This window comes from Miscanthus floridulus, chromosome 18, assembly GCF_019320115.1.
Source record: "Miscanthus floridulus cultivar M001 chromosome 18, ASM1932011v1, whole genome shotgun sequence".
Lineage (NCBI taxonomy): Eukaryota > Viridiplantae > Streptophyta > Magnoliopsida > Poales > Poaceae > Miscanthus > Miscanthus floridulus.
In genome coordinates, this window is record NC_089597.1 from 88103164 (window position 1) to 88119730 (window position 16567).

The 16567-nt window shown below is 42.3% G+C and overlaps 1 protein-coding gene and 1 pseudogene across 3 annotated transcripts; one reads left to right on the top strand and one right to left on the bottom strand.

The window, feature by feature from the left end:
- The first annotated feature begins 1835 nt into the window (after positions 1-1835).
- On the top strand, positions 1836-8732 carry LOC136522006 (uncharacterized). 3 transcript variants are annotated; one of them, XM_066515785.1, is made up of 9 exons: positions 1836-2139; positions 2756-2807; positions 4098-4171; positions 4310-4399; positions 4667-4810; positions 6192-6243; positions 6936-7009; positions 8301-8437; positions 8518-8732. In XM_066515785.1, the coding sequence occupies exons 1-8, from the start codon at positions 1844-1846 to the stop codon at positions 8413-8415; spliced, it is 897 nt and encodes a 298-aa protein (XP_066371882.1). In that variant the 5' UTR covers positions 1836-1843; the 3' UTR covers positions 8416-8437; positions 8518-8732. The 3 variants fall into 3 exon arrangements, with proteins under 3 accessions (XP_066371882.1, XP_066371884.1, XP_066371885.1); XM_066515787.1 differs by having other exon boundaries at positions 8522-8732; XM_066515788.1 differs by having other exon boundaries at positions 8301-8390.
- Positions 8733-12212: 3480 nt separating this feature from the next.
- Positions 12213-16552, bottom strand: LOC136524135 (uncharacterized; annotated as a pseudogene).
- Between the last annotated feature and the right edge of the window lie 15 nt (positions 16553-16567).

Consider the following 16567-nt stretch of genomic DNA (forward strand, 5'->3'; position numbering starts at 1 on the left):
GGAAAACAATCCCCGTTGGGGCTGGCGGGGACGGGGATGGGGATCCATCCTCCGAACTCGATCCCCGCAAACCCGCCCCGCTTAGAGCATATAGAAGTGTTGCAGTCGCAGGCTTCAGATCCGTTCAAAACGGCCCATGAAGGCCCAGCAACGGTTCAAGTATATATATATACAAAATCTAACCCTAATCCCTTGACTTCCTAGCTTCCTCGTCCACCTCAACCACTCCCACAGCCGCCAGAGCACCAGGCGCGCCGCCACAAGCAGCTTCGACTTATTCGCGTCGTGCTGAGCGCCACCATGAGTCTACGCCGGCCATCTTCCCACGCCCCTCCCTTGCTCGTGGCACGCTCGGTGCTCCCAGCGGCTCGACCAGACCGTGGCCACGGTCCCGATGCAGGAGACCAGCCACACCAGCAGCAGCAGGTGGCGTCTACAGTCTACTGCTCGGTGCTTCAATCTGTAGGAAAGATGGATCTTGCATCTCCTACTCCCTCCGTCCCAGAATATCTGTGGTTCTCGTTTCCCGAGAAACAACTTTAACAAAATATATATTAAAAATATTATTATTTATGATACATAGTTAGTATCATTGGAAAGATCTTTGAATCTAGTTTTTTAACAAATTTATTTGGAGACACAAATGTTACACATATTTTGTACAAATTGAGTCAAAGTCGTAGCACGGACACCGAAAACGACAGATAAATTGGGACGGAGGGAGTATTTCTCATCTTGAATTCTTGATAGTGGACAGCAGCAGGTGGCTCTTGTCATCTTGTGTCTACTTTTCATCCTGACACAAGCACGAGTGGATTTAATGGATTTGTGAGATCTTGTGTGCGATTTCTTTGCAAATTTTGTAAGCAAGTGGTCTCTAAACTAAGCATCTTATTTCTTGTTGCAAGATGCGTTCTATGGTCGACATTTCTTCTTTTGTATAATGGGCATTTACATATTTACCATTATTACGGATGACATCTTACACTGTGTCACTGACACATGAGTCACTGACATGGTACTTTTTATACCACTCACATCATAATGATGGTAAATATATAAATAATCCCTGTATAATTGATTCGAGTACTATAAATCTTTGTATAGCGGGGACAGGGACCCTGTCGGGTATGTTTCCCCGCTCGGGTTTGGGGATGGGGAGAGATCGTCCCCCGCGAGCCTTGGCGAGGACGGGGATGGAGAGGCAAAACCCGACGGGGAATTCATCTTTAGCTATGCAGGTAAAAATAGACCATATGTGTCACAGGTTTTAGGAAAATGAATCAAACAATATAGAAATGAAGGGGTAAATGATAGTATCTCAGATTTAATCACAAAAACAAACACAAAACATATTTTATGTTCTATATATAAGGAGTTTGAAACCAATGCAGCCCGTTTCTTTCATGGGCCTCCTACTCAAATACCCATTCCCTTGGACTAGGGACTCGGCCGAATTTGCTTTGGGCTACCAAATGAGCAATAGAGTCATTTCCTGACGAAAAAAGTTCACATTATCTCCTCAACTTTTAAAAAAATCTAATTTTTCTTTTTAAACTCTAAAACCGGAAAAACCACCTCTCTGAACTTTTAAAATCGTCCTGACCGGTTATAAACGGTTTTCAAAAACACTTTTGTTTTTTTTTCTTTTTTACTTATTTTGGCTAAATCTTTAAAAAAATTATAGTAAAATCATAAAAAATCATACAATAAAAAAATCTAATTTTATTGGACTCCACGATCTACAGTGAACATGTAATATAATATGGTATTTGAGTCACTCCCGCAACTCACCTGCTCTCAACCACGACCTCGTCACCCTACGCGGCTTCCAAGTCGCAGGATGCGGCGGCGGCGTCCACATCCTACGTGGCCGCGTCTCCGCCTCCGCTTCCTCCGGGCCGACGTGTCAGCTTCCCGTTCACTCCCCATTCCCTCCTATTACTTGCCCCGCCGGCAACTATTCGCCCCTCCCCACAAAATCCGCGGCCGTTTCCTCTCGAGCGTGGTCATGGCGGCGCAGGGATCCCTCGTCATGTGGAGGGCGGTCTTCGCGGCGCTGGGCGTGCTCATGGTGGCCACGCTGGTGTACACCTCGGCCACCGACGGCTCGCCGTTCCGCCCCGAGCTGCTTACGCCGTAAGTACTGCCCATGTGCTCGCTTGCGGATTGGTAGGAAGCTATTGCGATTTTGTGGAAATGAGTATTGGAGAGGGTTGTGGATTGTGGAACTTGTCTGTCCGTTGATCATTTCAAAGCAACAACGAGCCACAGAGCCACTCTTACAGTCCTATTACCTTACGTTCTCTGGTGGTAGGCAGTCAGCTGCTGAGCTGCATATTTAAGTGGCGTTCTCATTTTGAAATGCTAAGGAGACGTGATGAACTGGTGATGGTGTAGGTCTTGCAAGGCCGTCTATGTTGTGTTCTGAAGTTCAGTTTGTTAATTAACCTTAGTTTTATGTATATACTATGCAATGAGTGTTTTATAGTCCCATCAGTCTGTTTATCTTGCAAAGTTGCAAGGTGCTGTCGGTGTTTTACCAATATGTTATCGTAGAAACATAGTCTTGCTCATTGGTGCAAATTGTGTTGGTTGTTTTGCTATACGCAATGAAGTTTGTTCTTGAGAGATTGATACATTCATAACAACCAAACTATGTGTTGCTTCAGAGCATGCATTTCATAGCTCTTCCTCATGCTTACATGTATGCAAAATACATTCATTTAAAATTGTAATTCTTTGCTGTGTGTAGGTGGATGGTGGCAACACTGATTGATTTTTATGTGAATGTAATTGCAATCTCGGTAATGCCTTGATTTTTATGACTGATTCTTAAGCAGACACTTTTTTTTACAATGGTTTTCACCGAAAACTTGTTAAGTTACCATCTTTATGAGGATGATTTTGCTGGTAGGGCTTTTTTTTATAATCCTTGGTAGGTAACAAGAGACACTGTCAAATTATTACTTGGGCCTTGGGGAGGTGCCTTGGTACTTCTGGAAGTACAATCTGATGGTACCTCCTAGGGTTGGAAAAATGACTCCTTGTGGAAAGTGAAGCAAAGCAGCTACTAGTCTATTCATTTTGAGCTATACCATTGACAATATATTTGACATAAGGTGGAATAATAGATTATGGAGCTATCAGTCTTATGACTTACTGTTTCGAATAGAATGTTTGAACTCTATGCTTTGTGCATTATTAAGTTCACATGATTTTTGTAGCATACTTGTATTTAAAATTTTAAACTATTTTTTCTACCAGTTATTTGGCATTTCCCCTTTATCTGTATGACATGATTAACTAATAGAATGTTTAATTTGAGGGATCAACCTATCTACGATCATGTGGTCATCCCATGAATTTTGGTGGGATCTGTATGACATGATTAACTAATAGAATGTTTAATTTGAGGGATCAACCTATCTACGATCATGTGGTCATCCCATGAATTTTGGTGGGATCTACCCATTCCTCACCATTTTACTAATCATTTGCTTTTGACAGATGAGGTGGTGATGGATTGACCCATTCCATTCCTCAAATTAAACAACAATGTTAGGTTCGGGAGTTAGATTGGATGATCCATCACCATCCTACTACTCAAACCAAATACATGCCTAACTTGCATTAGTTCATTTTTGTTCAGGTCATCGTGAACTCATGATTGCATGTTGGTTGCATACTTGCATCTCAGAAATGAGTGTCCAAATAATAAGGAATTCTCTGTGCCATTATCTGTCTTAGATATATTATCCTTTGTCAGTTTGTGTTGAAACTTTCTATTTTGAGTTTTGCAGATACCTGAACCCCAGTTCTGACCTTTGTCCATACTGACTAGAAAGTTATCATGCAAATCATTTTTTCTGTCATATCCCAAGTGAATCTTATCCTCTGATTAGCTTGAATAATTCCTGAAGAGTAAATGCTCCTGTTAAACTTGGCCAAATAGGTCTGGGGATTGAGCCTTAGAATGTTGAATAATTTAATTCTTACCTATTTACAAGATCTTATTATTTTTGGTACATTTATGGAGATCCAATTTCATTTCTAACTTGACTTAAGTTAGAGATGCTTCTTGTGTGGTGTTTCAGGCTTGGGTTGTCTACAAGGAAGCAAACTGGATTAGTTCTGCTGTGTGGGTGGTTCTGTTGTGTTGCTTTGGCAGGTATTTGACTCCTTATCTTTAATATTTTATATCTCTTAGTTTTGTAGCTTCTTTTTGTGCTTCTATACTTCTCTTTGACTGGATGAGTCTTATTGACTTGATGGTATCCACATTTTTTTTATTCTTTTATCTTTTCAGTGCTGCTACTTGCGCTTATATTGTTAAGAAACTTTTTGAAGTAACATCTGTGGGGTCATCCCAAGATCCACTTGATCTTCTGTTTATCAGGTAGAGTGCCAAAATCTTTGCGACTAGTTCTTTAGATTTCTATACCTTTGGCTACTTAACCAGCATACTTAAAGCCCCGGGTTAGTTGCATTCTAGAATCTAGATGTTATCTAATATACTGAAGCCGCAAATTTCATTCCACCAAATTCCTTTCTGCTACTCTGCATATTGTAGCCCCACATGCTGACTTTGTTGATCGAATGAGATATCCAATAAAATTAAGTTGATACTAGTTTGTCTTGACATGTATTCTTGAAACATTTTCAGGCAAGGTAATCTATCCCAAAGAAAGTGCTCTTATATTGTAATTGGAAGGGTTATTTTCAGCATTTTGGGAATATTCATGGCTGCGGTTGTCACATATACTGTCATCACTGATGGACTACCTTTTAGGAAGGAATTGTTGACACCGTAAGTGAATACAGTTCATACTTTGTTGCTTTGCTGATTTCTGAAGCCCATTGAGCTCAATGTAACTGATGCAAGTGTGAAAAGAGTAACTAATTATAAGATTGCAGCATCACAATAACAATAACCGCACAGTTCTAGGTTGTTTTAACTTTCCAAATATGGAGTAAATGTGACATATGGGAATCGTGCTATACACTGAAGTTATAGTCAAGATTTTTTAATTGCTAAACTTTTATATCGAGTTATTTTTTATGAAACTGTAGGATTTCAGAACGATAAACAAAAAACTGCATGTCCTAGTTAAGTTTCGCAGATCCCTCAAAAAAAGGTTAAGTTTCACAGATATTCCAGTTAACTTGGTCTACGCACCCTCCCCCCCCCCCCCCCCCCCCCCCCCCCCCCCCCCCCCCCCCCCCCAAAAAAAAAAAACCATGTCCCAATGTATTAATACTAGTGTGTAATCTGACTAGGAGGTACCATGTCCCAATGTATTGACATGTGAGCTTCAGTCTCTCCCACACCGCTACACAACCTTGGCCTCATTCACTCCTTTCTGCTGCAGCAGTTGCAAGCCATGGCGATAGGTTGTGGGCTTGTGGCAACCTAGATGACTATGGTGGTTTCTTTACGAGAGAGTGCTGCTGTCATGTGGGGCTGTCACCTACAGCTGCCGGAACAAGAGGGCAGCATAATCTTAGATTGATTAGTGATTGGTTGAGAAAAGGAAGTTGATCGGTTTAGTCAACTGATTAGTTAGATTGGGAGAAAAGTTAGGAGAACTGGTTGACTTGTTTGCCTATGTAATCCCGGACGTTGTACTCTGGAAATCTAGCAATGAAACAATCTTCCTCCTATCCTCTCTCTACCTCTCAGGGCCAACATAGATTGGTAGCGATGAGGCAAGGAGCCTCGGCAGCCGGCTGATCACCACTACCACCTAAGAAGCCTTGGCTCTCCACCGCCAATTCCTCCACCAGGGCATAACAGCTGGATTAAAGAGAGAGAATTTTTTTTTGGCACGGCGGGGAGGGGGGGGGGGGGGGGGGGGGGGGGTTGAAAGTTGTGATGAATTTAACAAATGTTTTTTCCCAAAAAAACAAGTCAGACAACTAATTTTTTGGTATTTGCCTGTTAGTATTTTTAAAAGTTATGACAAAAAATCTGTAAATATTTACTTGATTTAACAATTTAGGGTGGCAAGTGAATAGATTTCTGTTCATCATGTGTACTAAAAGCAAGAGTTAGTACAACTCAGTATCCAACAATTAAAATGGAAAGCTCATACATGTGTTGGATGGTTTAGATGCATAGTTCTACTCAAAGCATACTTATCATTTATCAAACATAAATATCAAGTTTAATGTTTCAATTGTGCACTCAGGTGGATGGCGGCAACCTTAATTGATTTCTACATAAATATCTTTGCAATATCGGTAAGACAACTTAAACTTTGGCTCCTATGTAGTACTCCCTCCGTCCCAGTATATAAGGCGTAACCACCTCTGGTTCAAAGACCAAAGAACGTATTTAATTCTCTCACAATACTAGTACTATTGCATCGATATACGTGCGTCTAGAGAGAGCACGCCTTATATTATGGGACATGAATAAAAAAAGGTTACGCCTTATATTTTGGGACAGAGGGAGTACAAGTCATGAGATAGATGCAATCATACTTAACTTTTTGTATTTGTTTAAAATAATTTGTGTGCATGGATGAGCTGTGAAAATTTACTGCTTATGTTTACTTTGTCCAAAAGGATGGAGAACACATTTTTATAACGATTACATGAATTTTATTTGAAATTTTCTGATAGTGTTATTAGTTTCATTTTGATCATAGAGAGCATGTATTTTCACTGGAAATGTAATCAGTAGAGTTTGTTCATAATATTTACATTTGATATCCTGGTCTGCACTTCTCTCTTGTAGACCCTGATAGAAAATGTTCGGCAACAATTGTGTTTTAACTTAATGGTCATTATATATACGGCTTATTTATGGTTTCTGAATTCTTACCGGGCGAAGATTATTCTAGATTGGGATACACTTTGACATTAATATTTTGCTCCCTAATAGGCATTATGGCCAAGTGTTAATATTTGATAATATAATATGCCTACAGGTCTGGGTTACTCACAAGGAGTCGTCTTGGATATCAACTACCATTTGGATTGTCTTGTTGATATGCTTAGGAAGGTATATAAATCTCTTTTTGGGGCTCCAAGCACCAACTTCTTACCACTTTTTTTACTTTAATACTCCTTCCGTTCCAAATTGTAAGTCATTCTGGCTTTTCTAAGTTCATAGATTTTCTATGCACCTAAGATATACATTATATCTAGATACCTAGTAAAAGCTATGTACCTAGAATTAGCTATAACGACTTACAATTTTGAACGGAGGGAGTAGAATCCATTTACTGTGTGCTGATTTTGATGCAACACTTCGTTAGCCAAGTCGTTTCTATCTTATCTTCAGTTTGTCAATTGGTGTAGCATATCTCATTCTGTTAGAAGTAATCTTTATTTAAGAGCAATGGCCATGTCATTCATGGCAGGTAATGATAGAAACGAAGTTGTCCTCTAATATAGTATCATTCTTTCCTGAGTTCTCTCCTCCCTACCGGGTGCCCTTCATCTGGAAGGTGTTCAGGTACTAGCGTTTATAGAGAGAAAATATTGCTGTTTTTGTGCCAGCACCTTGGTCCCATGTGGCCGGCCAGATGGACAACTGCCCACCGCCCTTGTCCGCCTGCTCTTGCTGCCATCTTGGCACAGCTTGTGCACACACCCATGACAGTATCATAATTGGGTCTGCTCTTGCATGCATGCAAGGTGGGCCTATTGTAGATGTGGGACTTTGCCAGCAACACTTTGCCTACATATATGTGTACCTTCCGTGTGATATCTTGCTTACAGAAACTAACCAAATTGATATAGTCGCTAGCAAATCTAGTTGTGAATAAATAGTACTAGTAATTGCCCTGCAATATTATTTCTGGAGAGTCCCATGTTTGCAAAGAGATTGTCAGAATACTTCTAATTGCAAATCTTAACATAAGCTGTAACTATTCAATTTATATCACTTAAATGCTGTAATTAATTGTTATGTGTTAACCAGCATTGTTTTGTTGATGTCTGTAATTAGTTTGTTATCATGATATGTATATGTTTTCATACGTTAAGTACTGTAATATTATGTAATACTTCTCTCTAGGAATATCTTCCCACAGGGTTATGCCCGATTCATATATGTGGGTGGTGCTTTCCTTGAAACAATTTGATATAGTACAATATATAAAGCTGCTTTAACCCTGTCAACTGAAGTATGTGAAGGATCAGTTGTGCATTTGGGGTGCATATTTTGTTTCCTTTTGGTTATTATGCATTCATATCAGTGACATGTTACACAAAGTTGTGAGCCATATTGATGATTTTATTCAAGTAATTTATTGACCTTCATTCTTTTTCCCCCTTCTGTGCATTAGCATCACAACATGCGGCTACATTGTCCTCCAACTTTTCAAAGTGTCATATCAAGATCCAATCTACCACGTGCTATTGAACTCTCACAGCAAGTATGGAATTTCAACTTCACTGTGATAATTCATCTTCTATGATCCTGGTTAGCTTACAGCTGTCTAAACTTCAGCTTGTCATCTGGTCATTGATTTTCCATTCATAATTCACTTGTTTGAAATGTAGGAAGATTTGAAAATTCATTGAAGTTGTATGTGCAGCTTGGCTGGCAATATTAAAATGTTCCTTCTGTCTATATGTAAGGTACCACAATTAAGGGGACAGCAGGATAGCAATTAGAGAAGTTATTTTGCTTTGAATAAAATAACTCATGTGCTGACTTCTCTGCAAAATGAAACTGTAACCTGAAGTTCTTTATTGTATTTCTGATTTAAATTGCTTGGACAGTAATCTCCTTTTGTTGTCATCATTGTCGTGGTCCTGAATGCAAACAATTTAGAAAATCAAGTGACGGTTTTATTTTGAATGATGCACTAGACACTTGATGATGCACTAGGAGTCAGCAGCTCGGTGTCAGCAGTCATTTGGGCAGATTAGCTCAGGGCCAAGCCCTTTGAGAATGGACTGAGGTCAAGCATCTAAAGGTTCAGTAGTCTCTAGCAGGGCACTATCTTCAGCTTGGCATGCCAGGATCAGTGTCAGCAATGATCAGATCAGCAGCAGGAGGATCAGGAGGTGAGAGGCCCCCTCCAGGGGACAGGAAAGGGACAGGGAAGGTTGTTGTGCCTCAAAAGAAAATCAAGAAACCAAAGATCTCTAGAGAAACTCGTATGGCAGTACAAGCAGCAGTAGCAGTAGCAGAGCACCGAGTTTGAGGTGATTGGTGAGGAGGGCACTCAATGGGCTCAACAGAGGGAGCGTTAGAGGCGGCAGGAGCAGGAGCAGGAGCAGGAGAGAGCCAGAGCCAGCCGGATCTCCTCTACCCATAGTTGCTCGGCTTCTAGATCTTAGAGGAAACAAAATTCAGAACTTAAGATTTGTGTCACAAGACGAATGATTCACAAAACCAAGGAAGACAGCACGTGTACCCTTCTGGACTGATTTGCAGGCCCTCTTCAATAGGGATATGACTGTTGAGATCCTGGCAACATCTGTAGGAGTAAGTGAGGAAGAAATTAGGGCACACATTACATGCCTTGCTTGCCTGAGGTCTCAGATATATTGCAGACTGGGTGAGAATTTTCTTTGCTACTCTTTGGATTCCTCAAGACCGGTCTTCCATTCAGTTTATGTTTTCCGGTGAGTCTCACCCAGCTGACTAGAGGGCAAATATCAATAGCTCTTGGAGTTCCTTTGGTGCCAGACACAAGGTTGTTGTGCCCTCACAGGTGGCACAGTACCTCCTCTGGATGCTGTACTCATGTGTTGATCTGGCTGCATGCTGCACTCTTGGGGGAAGGGTGCTTGGTTCTGCGTCCGTTGCGTGCTGGCCCGCTCTGGCGATCTACATGTGTGCATACACTTTGACTAGGGAGTGCTCGGCCGTTTGGGCACTGACCGCCCGTTGCGTGAGCCACATCTGACTGTTGGAGTTGTCTGACATGACAAAGATAAACAACGCTGGCTGGGTACGTGCAGCCCGTGCGTGCCCACGAGTCAAAGCGCATGGGGAGTAGCATTTGCTGCAATATACTGAAACAAGGTGAAACAAATTGAAACATACGCTTTGCAATATATGTGTATAGCCACTGCAACATATGCAACATTCAGTTAAAACACTTGGAACATACGTCTGAAACATTTGGAACATACATTTGCAACTTACGCGTATAATCACTGCAATATATGCAACATCCAGATAAAACATGCAACATCCAAATGAAACAGTTGAAATATTTGAAAGATATACTTGCAACATACGTGTATAGCCATTGTAACATATGCAACTAGAAGGATACACCGTGCGTTGCTATGAAACTTTCTTAGAAATAAAATTGTTGCATGTATAAGTTAAACATATATGTTCCATTCTAACCAAAATTAGACAGGGCAATGAAAGAATCCAATGAAAAACTAATAGAATCAGATCAAATTATAAGATGATGGGATGGCAAAACAAATAACAATATATGAATACCTATATCTCTTATATATTGAAATTAAATTATGCTTAGTGGAAATGGAGTGAACAATGAAAGAATCCAATAAAAAAACTAACGGAATTAGATCAAATTATAAGAGGATGGAATGGCAAAACAAATAACAATATATGAATGCCCTATATATTTCTTATACATTAAAATTAAGTTGCGCTTAGTGGAGATGGTGTGAACAGCTTACATTAAGGGATTGAAAATTAGTGGATGACATGGCTATTAGTGGGAGGTGATGTGGATAGGTAGTGAGAAATGATGTGAATGTCTTGCATGTTGAGATAAACTTGTAGTGGAGAGATTGAAAATTAGCGGATGACACCACTATTAGTGGGAGGTGATGTGGATAGGTAGTGAGAAATGTTGTGAATGTCTTACATGTTGAGATAAATTTGTAGTGGGGTTTAACTTTATAAGAGATATAAATATTCAGATGAAACATATGCAACATGAAACATACATATGAAACGCATACGTCGGCGCGGAGCTCGATACCCACAGTCACCCGTCACGAGAGCAGCAAATGGTGCATGCACATGCAGACCCCGCACCCCTCTCATGAACTCCCAGCTCTCTTTGGTCACCACGCATGCACGGCCCAACGCGTCGCATACACCCCATGCCGAGCGAGTGGTCGCACGTGCTCCCATGGGTCGTCCGTCTCCACTTTGCCAACGTGAAAAGACGGGCGCAGGCCTGCAACACGTGCCCCTCTTTTTTTTTCTTGATCATCACGTCGTGCGGGTCAATCCGTTCGGACCGACCGACGCCCTCAACCAAGCATTACCTATAACGATGGGCTGCCCAGATTGGGCTGATCATTCCTATGACTTTATGCTTGCTGTAGCAACTAAGTAGATGGCAACGAAAAATAAGAAGCAAAAACTAGAGAGAAAATAGTAGATGTAAAATAACGTAATAGATTGACTTGTACTCCCTCCATCCAAAATAAGTTATGTTTTTTACTTTTAGATGTCTTGTTTGACCATTCGTTTTATTCAAAAAAATTGTATAAATATTATCTGTTTAGTTATGACTTATTTTAACATTAGAGATACTTAATAATAATTTATTTATTTTAGAATGTGCATAAAAAAGTTGAATAAGACAAATGGACAAACATGATATAAAAAGTTAAACACGTCACTTGTTTCTGGACGGATGGAGTACAACTATGTGTTATGTCAATCGGTCGTCGCTTTCTACGTAAGACTCCAAAGTCTAATAGAACTTCCTACGCCAAACCGGCCATATTATCAATTTTGTAGAAATGTATTCGGGCTCGGTGAAACTCCCAGCCAAGTACGCCACATACACCTTGATGTTGCCTCGTTCACCTACACCATGGTCAAATCAGCATTGGCTATTAAACAAATCCATTCTGTTTTCCCTGGACGACATCAGCAAAGCTGCTTGCAAGTGAACTCCATCTTCGAGTACCAAACAGATTCCACCGCACACAGCCCAGTGGCAGGACTCTGTGCAGCCCGGACTGAATTCTCTGAAGAGGTCAGACTGAAAACGTAGTGGGAACGAGATGACCCGATCTTGGGTCTCTCGGTGCATGTTAAATAGGATATGGAACAGCCCCCTATGTGGCGTTACATTAGATAGGGTTTGTTACAATAAACAAGGAGATCATATCTATCCTAATGCATGTACAAGAGAGAATATCTCAACTAACACGCCTGTCCAACATCTCTGGACCTTGCGTCATGTACAAGTATCAAGGATACTAATCCTATTGTCTAACATCCCCTCTCAATCTCAGCCACTAACAAGGTTGAGATTGGCACAAAACTGCTTGATCTTCCCAGCCATGACCGGCTTAGTGAAACCATCTGCTAACTGATCTCCAGAACTGATGAACCGAACATCCAAGAGTCTCTGAGCGACACGTTCTCTCACAAAGTGAAAGTCAATCTCAATGTGTTTTGTCCTGGCATGGAATACTGGATTTGTGGTGAGATATTTAGCCCCAAGATTATCACACCATAGTCTTGCAGACGGAGGATGAGAGATGCCAAGCTCATGTAGCAGTTTTTGCACCCACATTAACTCAGCCGTAGCATTTGCTAGTGCCTTGTACTCAGTTTCAGTGGACGATCGTGAGACAGTGGCCTGCTTCTTGGCACTCCACGAGATTAAGTTTTTGCCCAAGAACACAGCGAAGCCACCTGTTGAACGCCTGTCATCTATACATCCTGCCCAGTCTGCATCTGAGAAGGCACTAACCAGCATAGACTGTGATTTGCAAATTTTAAGCCCAGTATTCCAAGATCCTTTTAAATACCGTAGGATTCTCTTGACCACACTCATGTGTACCGTAGTAGGAGCATGCAGGAACTGACAAACCTTGTTCACAGCGAAACATATATCCGGACGAGTCAATGTCAGGTATTGTAGTGCCCCTACTAGACTACGGTACTTGGAGGAATCATCAGGCCCTAGCTTATCTCCATCATTGACACTGAGCCGATCTAAAATAGATATAGGTGTACTAACAGGCTTACAGTTACTCATACCTGCCCTCAACAAAATATCCGAGGCATACTTTTGTTGTGACATAATTAAGCCGTCCTCCACCCGCTTGACCTCAATACCAAGAAAGTAATGAAGATCACCAAGATCTTTGAGAGCAAAGCCCGCCTGCAAATCCTTCAATAGAGCTGTTGTGGCTGTAGGAGATGAGCTAGCAACAATAATATCGTCAACATGCACAAGAACAAATAGAGTATATCCACCCTTGTTATAATAGAACAAAGAAGTGTCCGCCTTTGAAGGAACAAAGCCAAGCTGAATAAGCTTGTTGCAAAGCCGAGCATACCAGGCACGCGGAGCTTGTTTCAGCCCATAGAGTGCTTTGTCTAACTTGCAGACATAGTTAGGATGAGCACTGTCAACATAACCCAGTGGTTGTTGCATATACACCTCTTCATCTAGTACTCTATGGAGAAAAGCATTCTGCACATCTAGTTGTCATAATGACCATCCCCTGGAGACTGCAATAGACAAGATAAGTCGTATAGTGGTCGCCTTGACCACTGGACTAAACGTGTCCTCATAATCAATGCCATAGCGTTGCTTGAATCCCTTCGTCACAAGCCTTGCTTTATATCTATCAATAGATCCATCAGATTTGTGCTTAATTTTATAAACCCACTTACAACCGATCACATTCTTGTCTTTGGATGGAGGTGGTACTAGCCACCATGTTTTGTTCCTTATCAAGGCTTGATACTCATTGTGCATCACCTCCACCCACCGTGTGTCACATAGTGCATCGGCAACTGAGGTAGGTTCTCCTGTAGAGGAACTAGCGAGGGTACTCCAACGAACAGTGCCATCAGTATATATTTTTGGTTTAGATATACCGTGTTGGAGTCGGGTTGTCGGTCGTGAGGGTGCAGGTGATGCTGCAGGTGCACCGTCCACAGAGGATCCGCTTGCAGGTGCAGCGTCTGGTGCGGGATCCAACTGTGACATGGTTGAGCTCGGAGCTGACGAAGATCCGCTTGGCATGGGCGTAGAAGATCTGCCAGAGCTAACGGAGATACGCAGTGGAGAGGACGCGGGCGACGCTGAACTCGAAGTGGATGCAGTGTCAGTCCGAGGATGATCTGCCGGAGGATCCACCTCAGAGTCAGCACCACGGTTGTCGTCTTCTTCCATCATATGAGATGAGATTGTTGAGGGCGTTCCAGCACCGTTGTCTGCTTGACTTAGCCCCGATTTTCTTCCTGTGTTTGTTCCTTCACATGACGAGCTTGGCAAAGCATTAGTGGTTAATGGAGAAGAATATTGATCATGCAAAATCGCATCCCCAAAAGTGGCATTAGGACTATAAAGAGAGTTTGGCAACAAGGAAATTGCAGCCCATAGGCGAGCTCCAGCGTTTGGATGCATGGCCACAAAAGGAAAAACATTCTCATCAAAGATTACATCTCTAGATATATAGACACGCCCTTCATTCGGTTCCAAACACTTGAAACCCTTATGTAAATTGCTGTAGCCTAGAAAAACACATCGCTTGGAACGAAACTGGAGTTTCTTACTATTGTAGGGACGCAAGTTTGGCCATACCGCACAGCCAAAAGTGCGTAAAAAAGAATAATCTGGTTGATGACCAAATAGGCGCTCAAATGGGGTTTGATCATTGATAACCTTAGAAGGAAGACGGTTAATTAGAAAAACTGTTGTGAGGCAAGCTTCATCCCAAAATTTTAAAGGGACTGAAGCATGGGCAAGAAGTGTACGTGCCATCTCTACTATGTGGCGATGTTTCCTTTCTGCAGACCCATTTTGTTGATGTGCATGAGGACAAGAAACATGATGTTCTATGCCTATGCGTTTAAAGAAGGAGTTCAAAGATTGATACTCCCCACCCCAATCAGTTTGAACTACACAGATCTTGCGATTAAATTGCCTTTCAACAAGATTCTTAAAGTCATGAAAACACTAAAAAACTTTAGACTTTCTACGCAGAAGATAGATCCAAGTATATTTACTGTGATCATCAATAAAAGAAACATAGTACTCATGCTTCCCAATGGAGGTTGGAGCAGGCCCCCACACATCTGAAAAAATAAGGTCCATAGGACTCGATGATACACTTGTTGATTTAGGGTAAGGAAACTGATGACTTTTGCCTTGCTGACAGGCATCACAGATAGTATCATTATTAGAATGAATAAAAGGCAACTGATGACGACTAAGGACTTGTTGCACTACACGACTAGATGGATGACGTAGTCTATGATGCCACAAGGAACTCGATGGCTTGGTGACTCCAAGCACTTGCTTATTGGTGGAAGACCTGAATGGATAAAGCCCCTTTTCACATGTGCCTTTGTGGAGGATTTTCTTTGTCCCCTGCTCCTTGATCAAAAAATGATTTGGATGAAATTCAAGGAAAGCATTGTTATCACGTGCAAGACGATTAACAGAAATAAGATCTTTTGAAGTAGCGGGAACATGGAGAACATTGTTTAGACGGAGAACACTATTTGGGGAATGCAAAGTGCTATGACCAATATAATCAATCTCCGTACCTATGCCATTTGCCGCGTGGACTTGATCACCTCCGTTGTATTTCTCACGCAACGTGAGCTTCTCAAGATTTCCAGTGATATGGTCCGTGGCTCCAGAGTCCACGTACCAATTTGTATCAACCCCGTATGAAGTTGTCGCTGAGGAAGCAGTCTTTTGCGGTGGCCCGGAGAAGTCACGGTCGAATCTCTTATAGCAACGATACGCCATGTGTCCTTCCTTGCCACAAACTTGGCATAACACACCTTGAAGGAAATTTCGGCCGCCACTGCTGCCACCGCCACGACCACCCTTCTGTCCTCGTCCAAAGCCTTCGCGGTTTCCACCTCTACGGCCGCGAGGATTGTTGGAATTTCCACCACCATGACCTTCCTTCGAGGCAACGTTGGCAGAGGATTGGACGCCTCCACCGTGCAGCTCCTTTCGTTGCTCGAATGAGGTGAGCTGGGCGTAGAGTTCCTGGACGGTGATTGGCTCAACTCTTGCTGACACCGATGTGACGACGGCGTCGGAGTCCTCACCGAGTCCGTGAGAATGTACGAGACCAGCTCTTCATCCTCCAGCTTCCGACCTGCTGAGGCCATATCATCGGCAAGTCCCTTCATCTTGACGAAGTAATCCGCAACGGACGACGTCCCCTTGGTCGCGGTTGCAAGCGCCATGCGCGTGGAGATCACGCGTGCACGAGATTGCGACACCTGAAGTGCCTGGATTGCAGCCCACAATTCGGCTATGGTTGTGCATGTCGACACTTGAGCAAAGATCTCTTTGGAGAGAGATCCAAACAGGTAGCTCAGAACCTGTTGGTCTTTTGCCTCCCACTTCTCATACTCCGGATTTGGGACCGGCTCCACCTTCTTGTCATCGCTCGTCCAGTCTTCGAGAAACGGAGACGGAGGTTTCGCCGAGGGTTTGATGTACCCAGCGAGTTGAGCTCCCTTCAATGTGGACGACACCTGGGCGTACCACATGCCATAGTTGCCACGGGTGAGCTTCTCTGTCACGGGAGGGAGAAAGCCGAAGGAGAAAGTTGCTGCGGCGGCGGTAGAGTGCGCCATGGATTTGTTTCCATG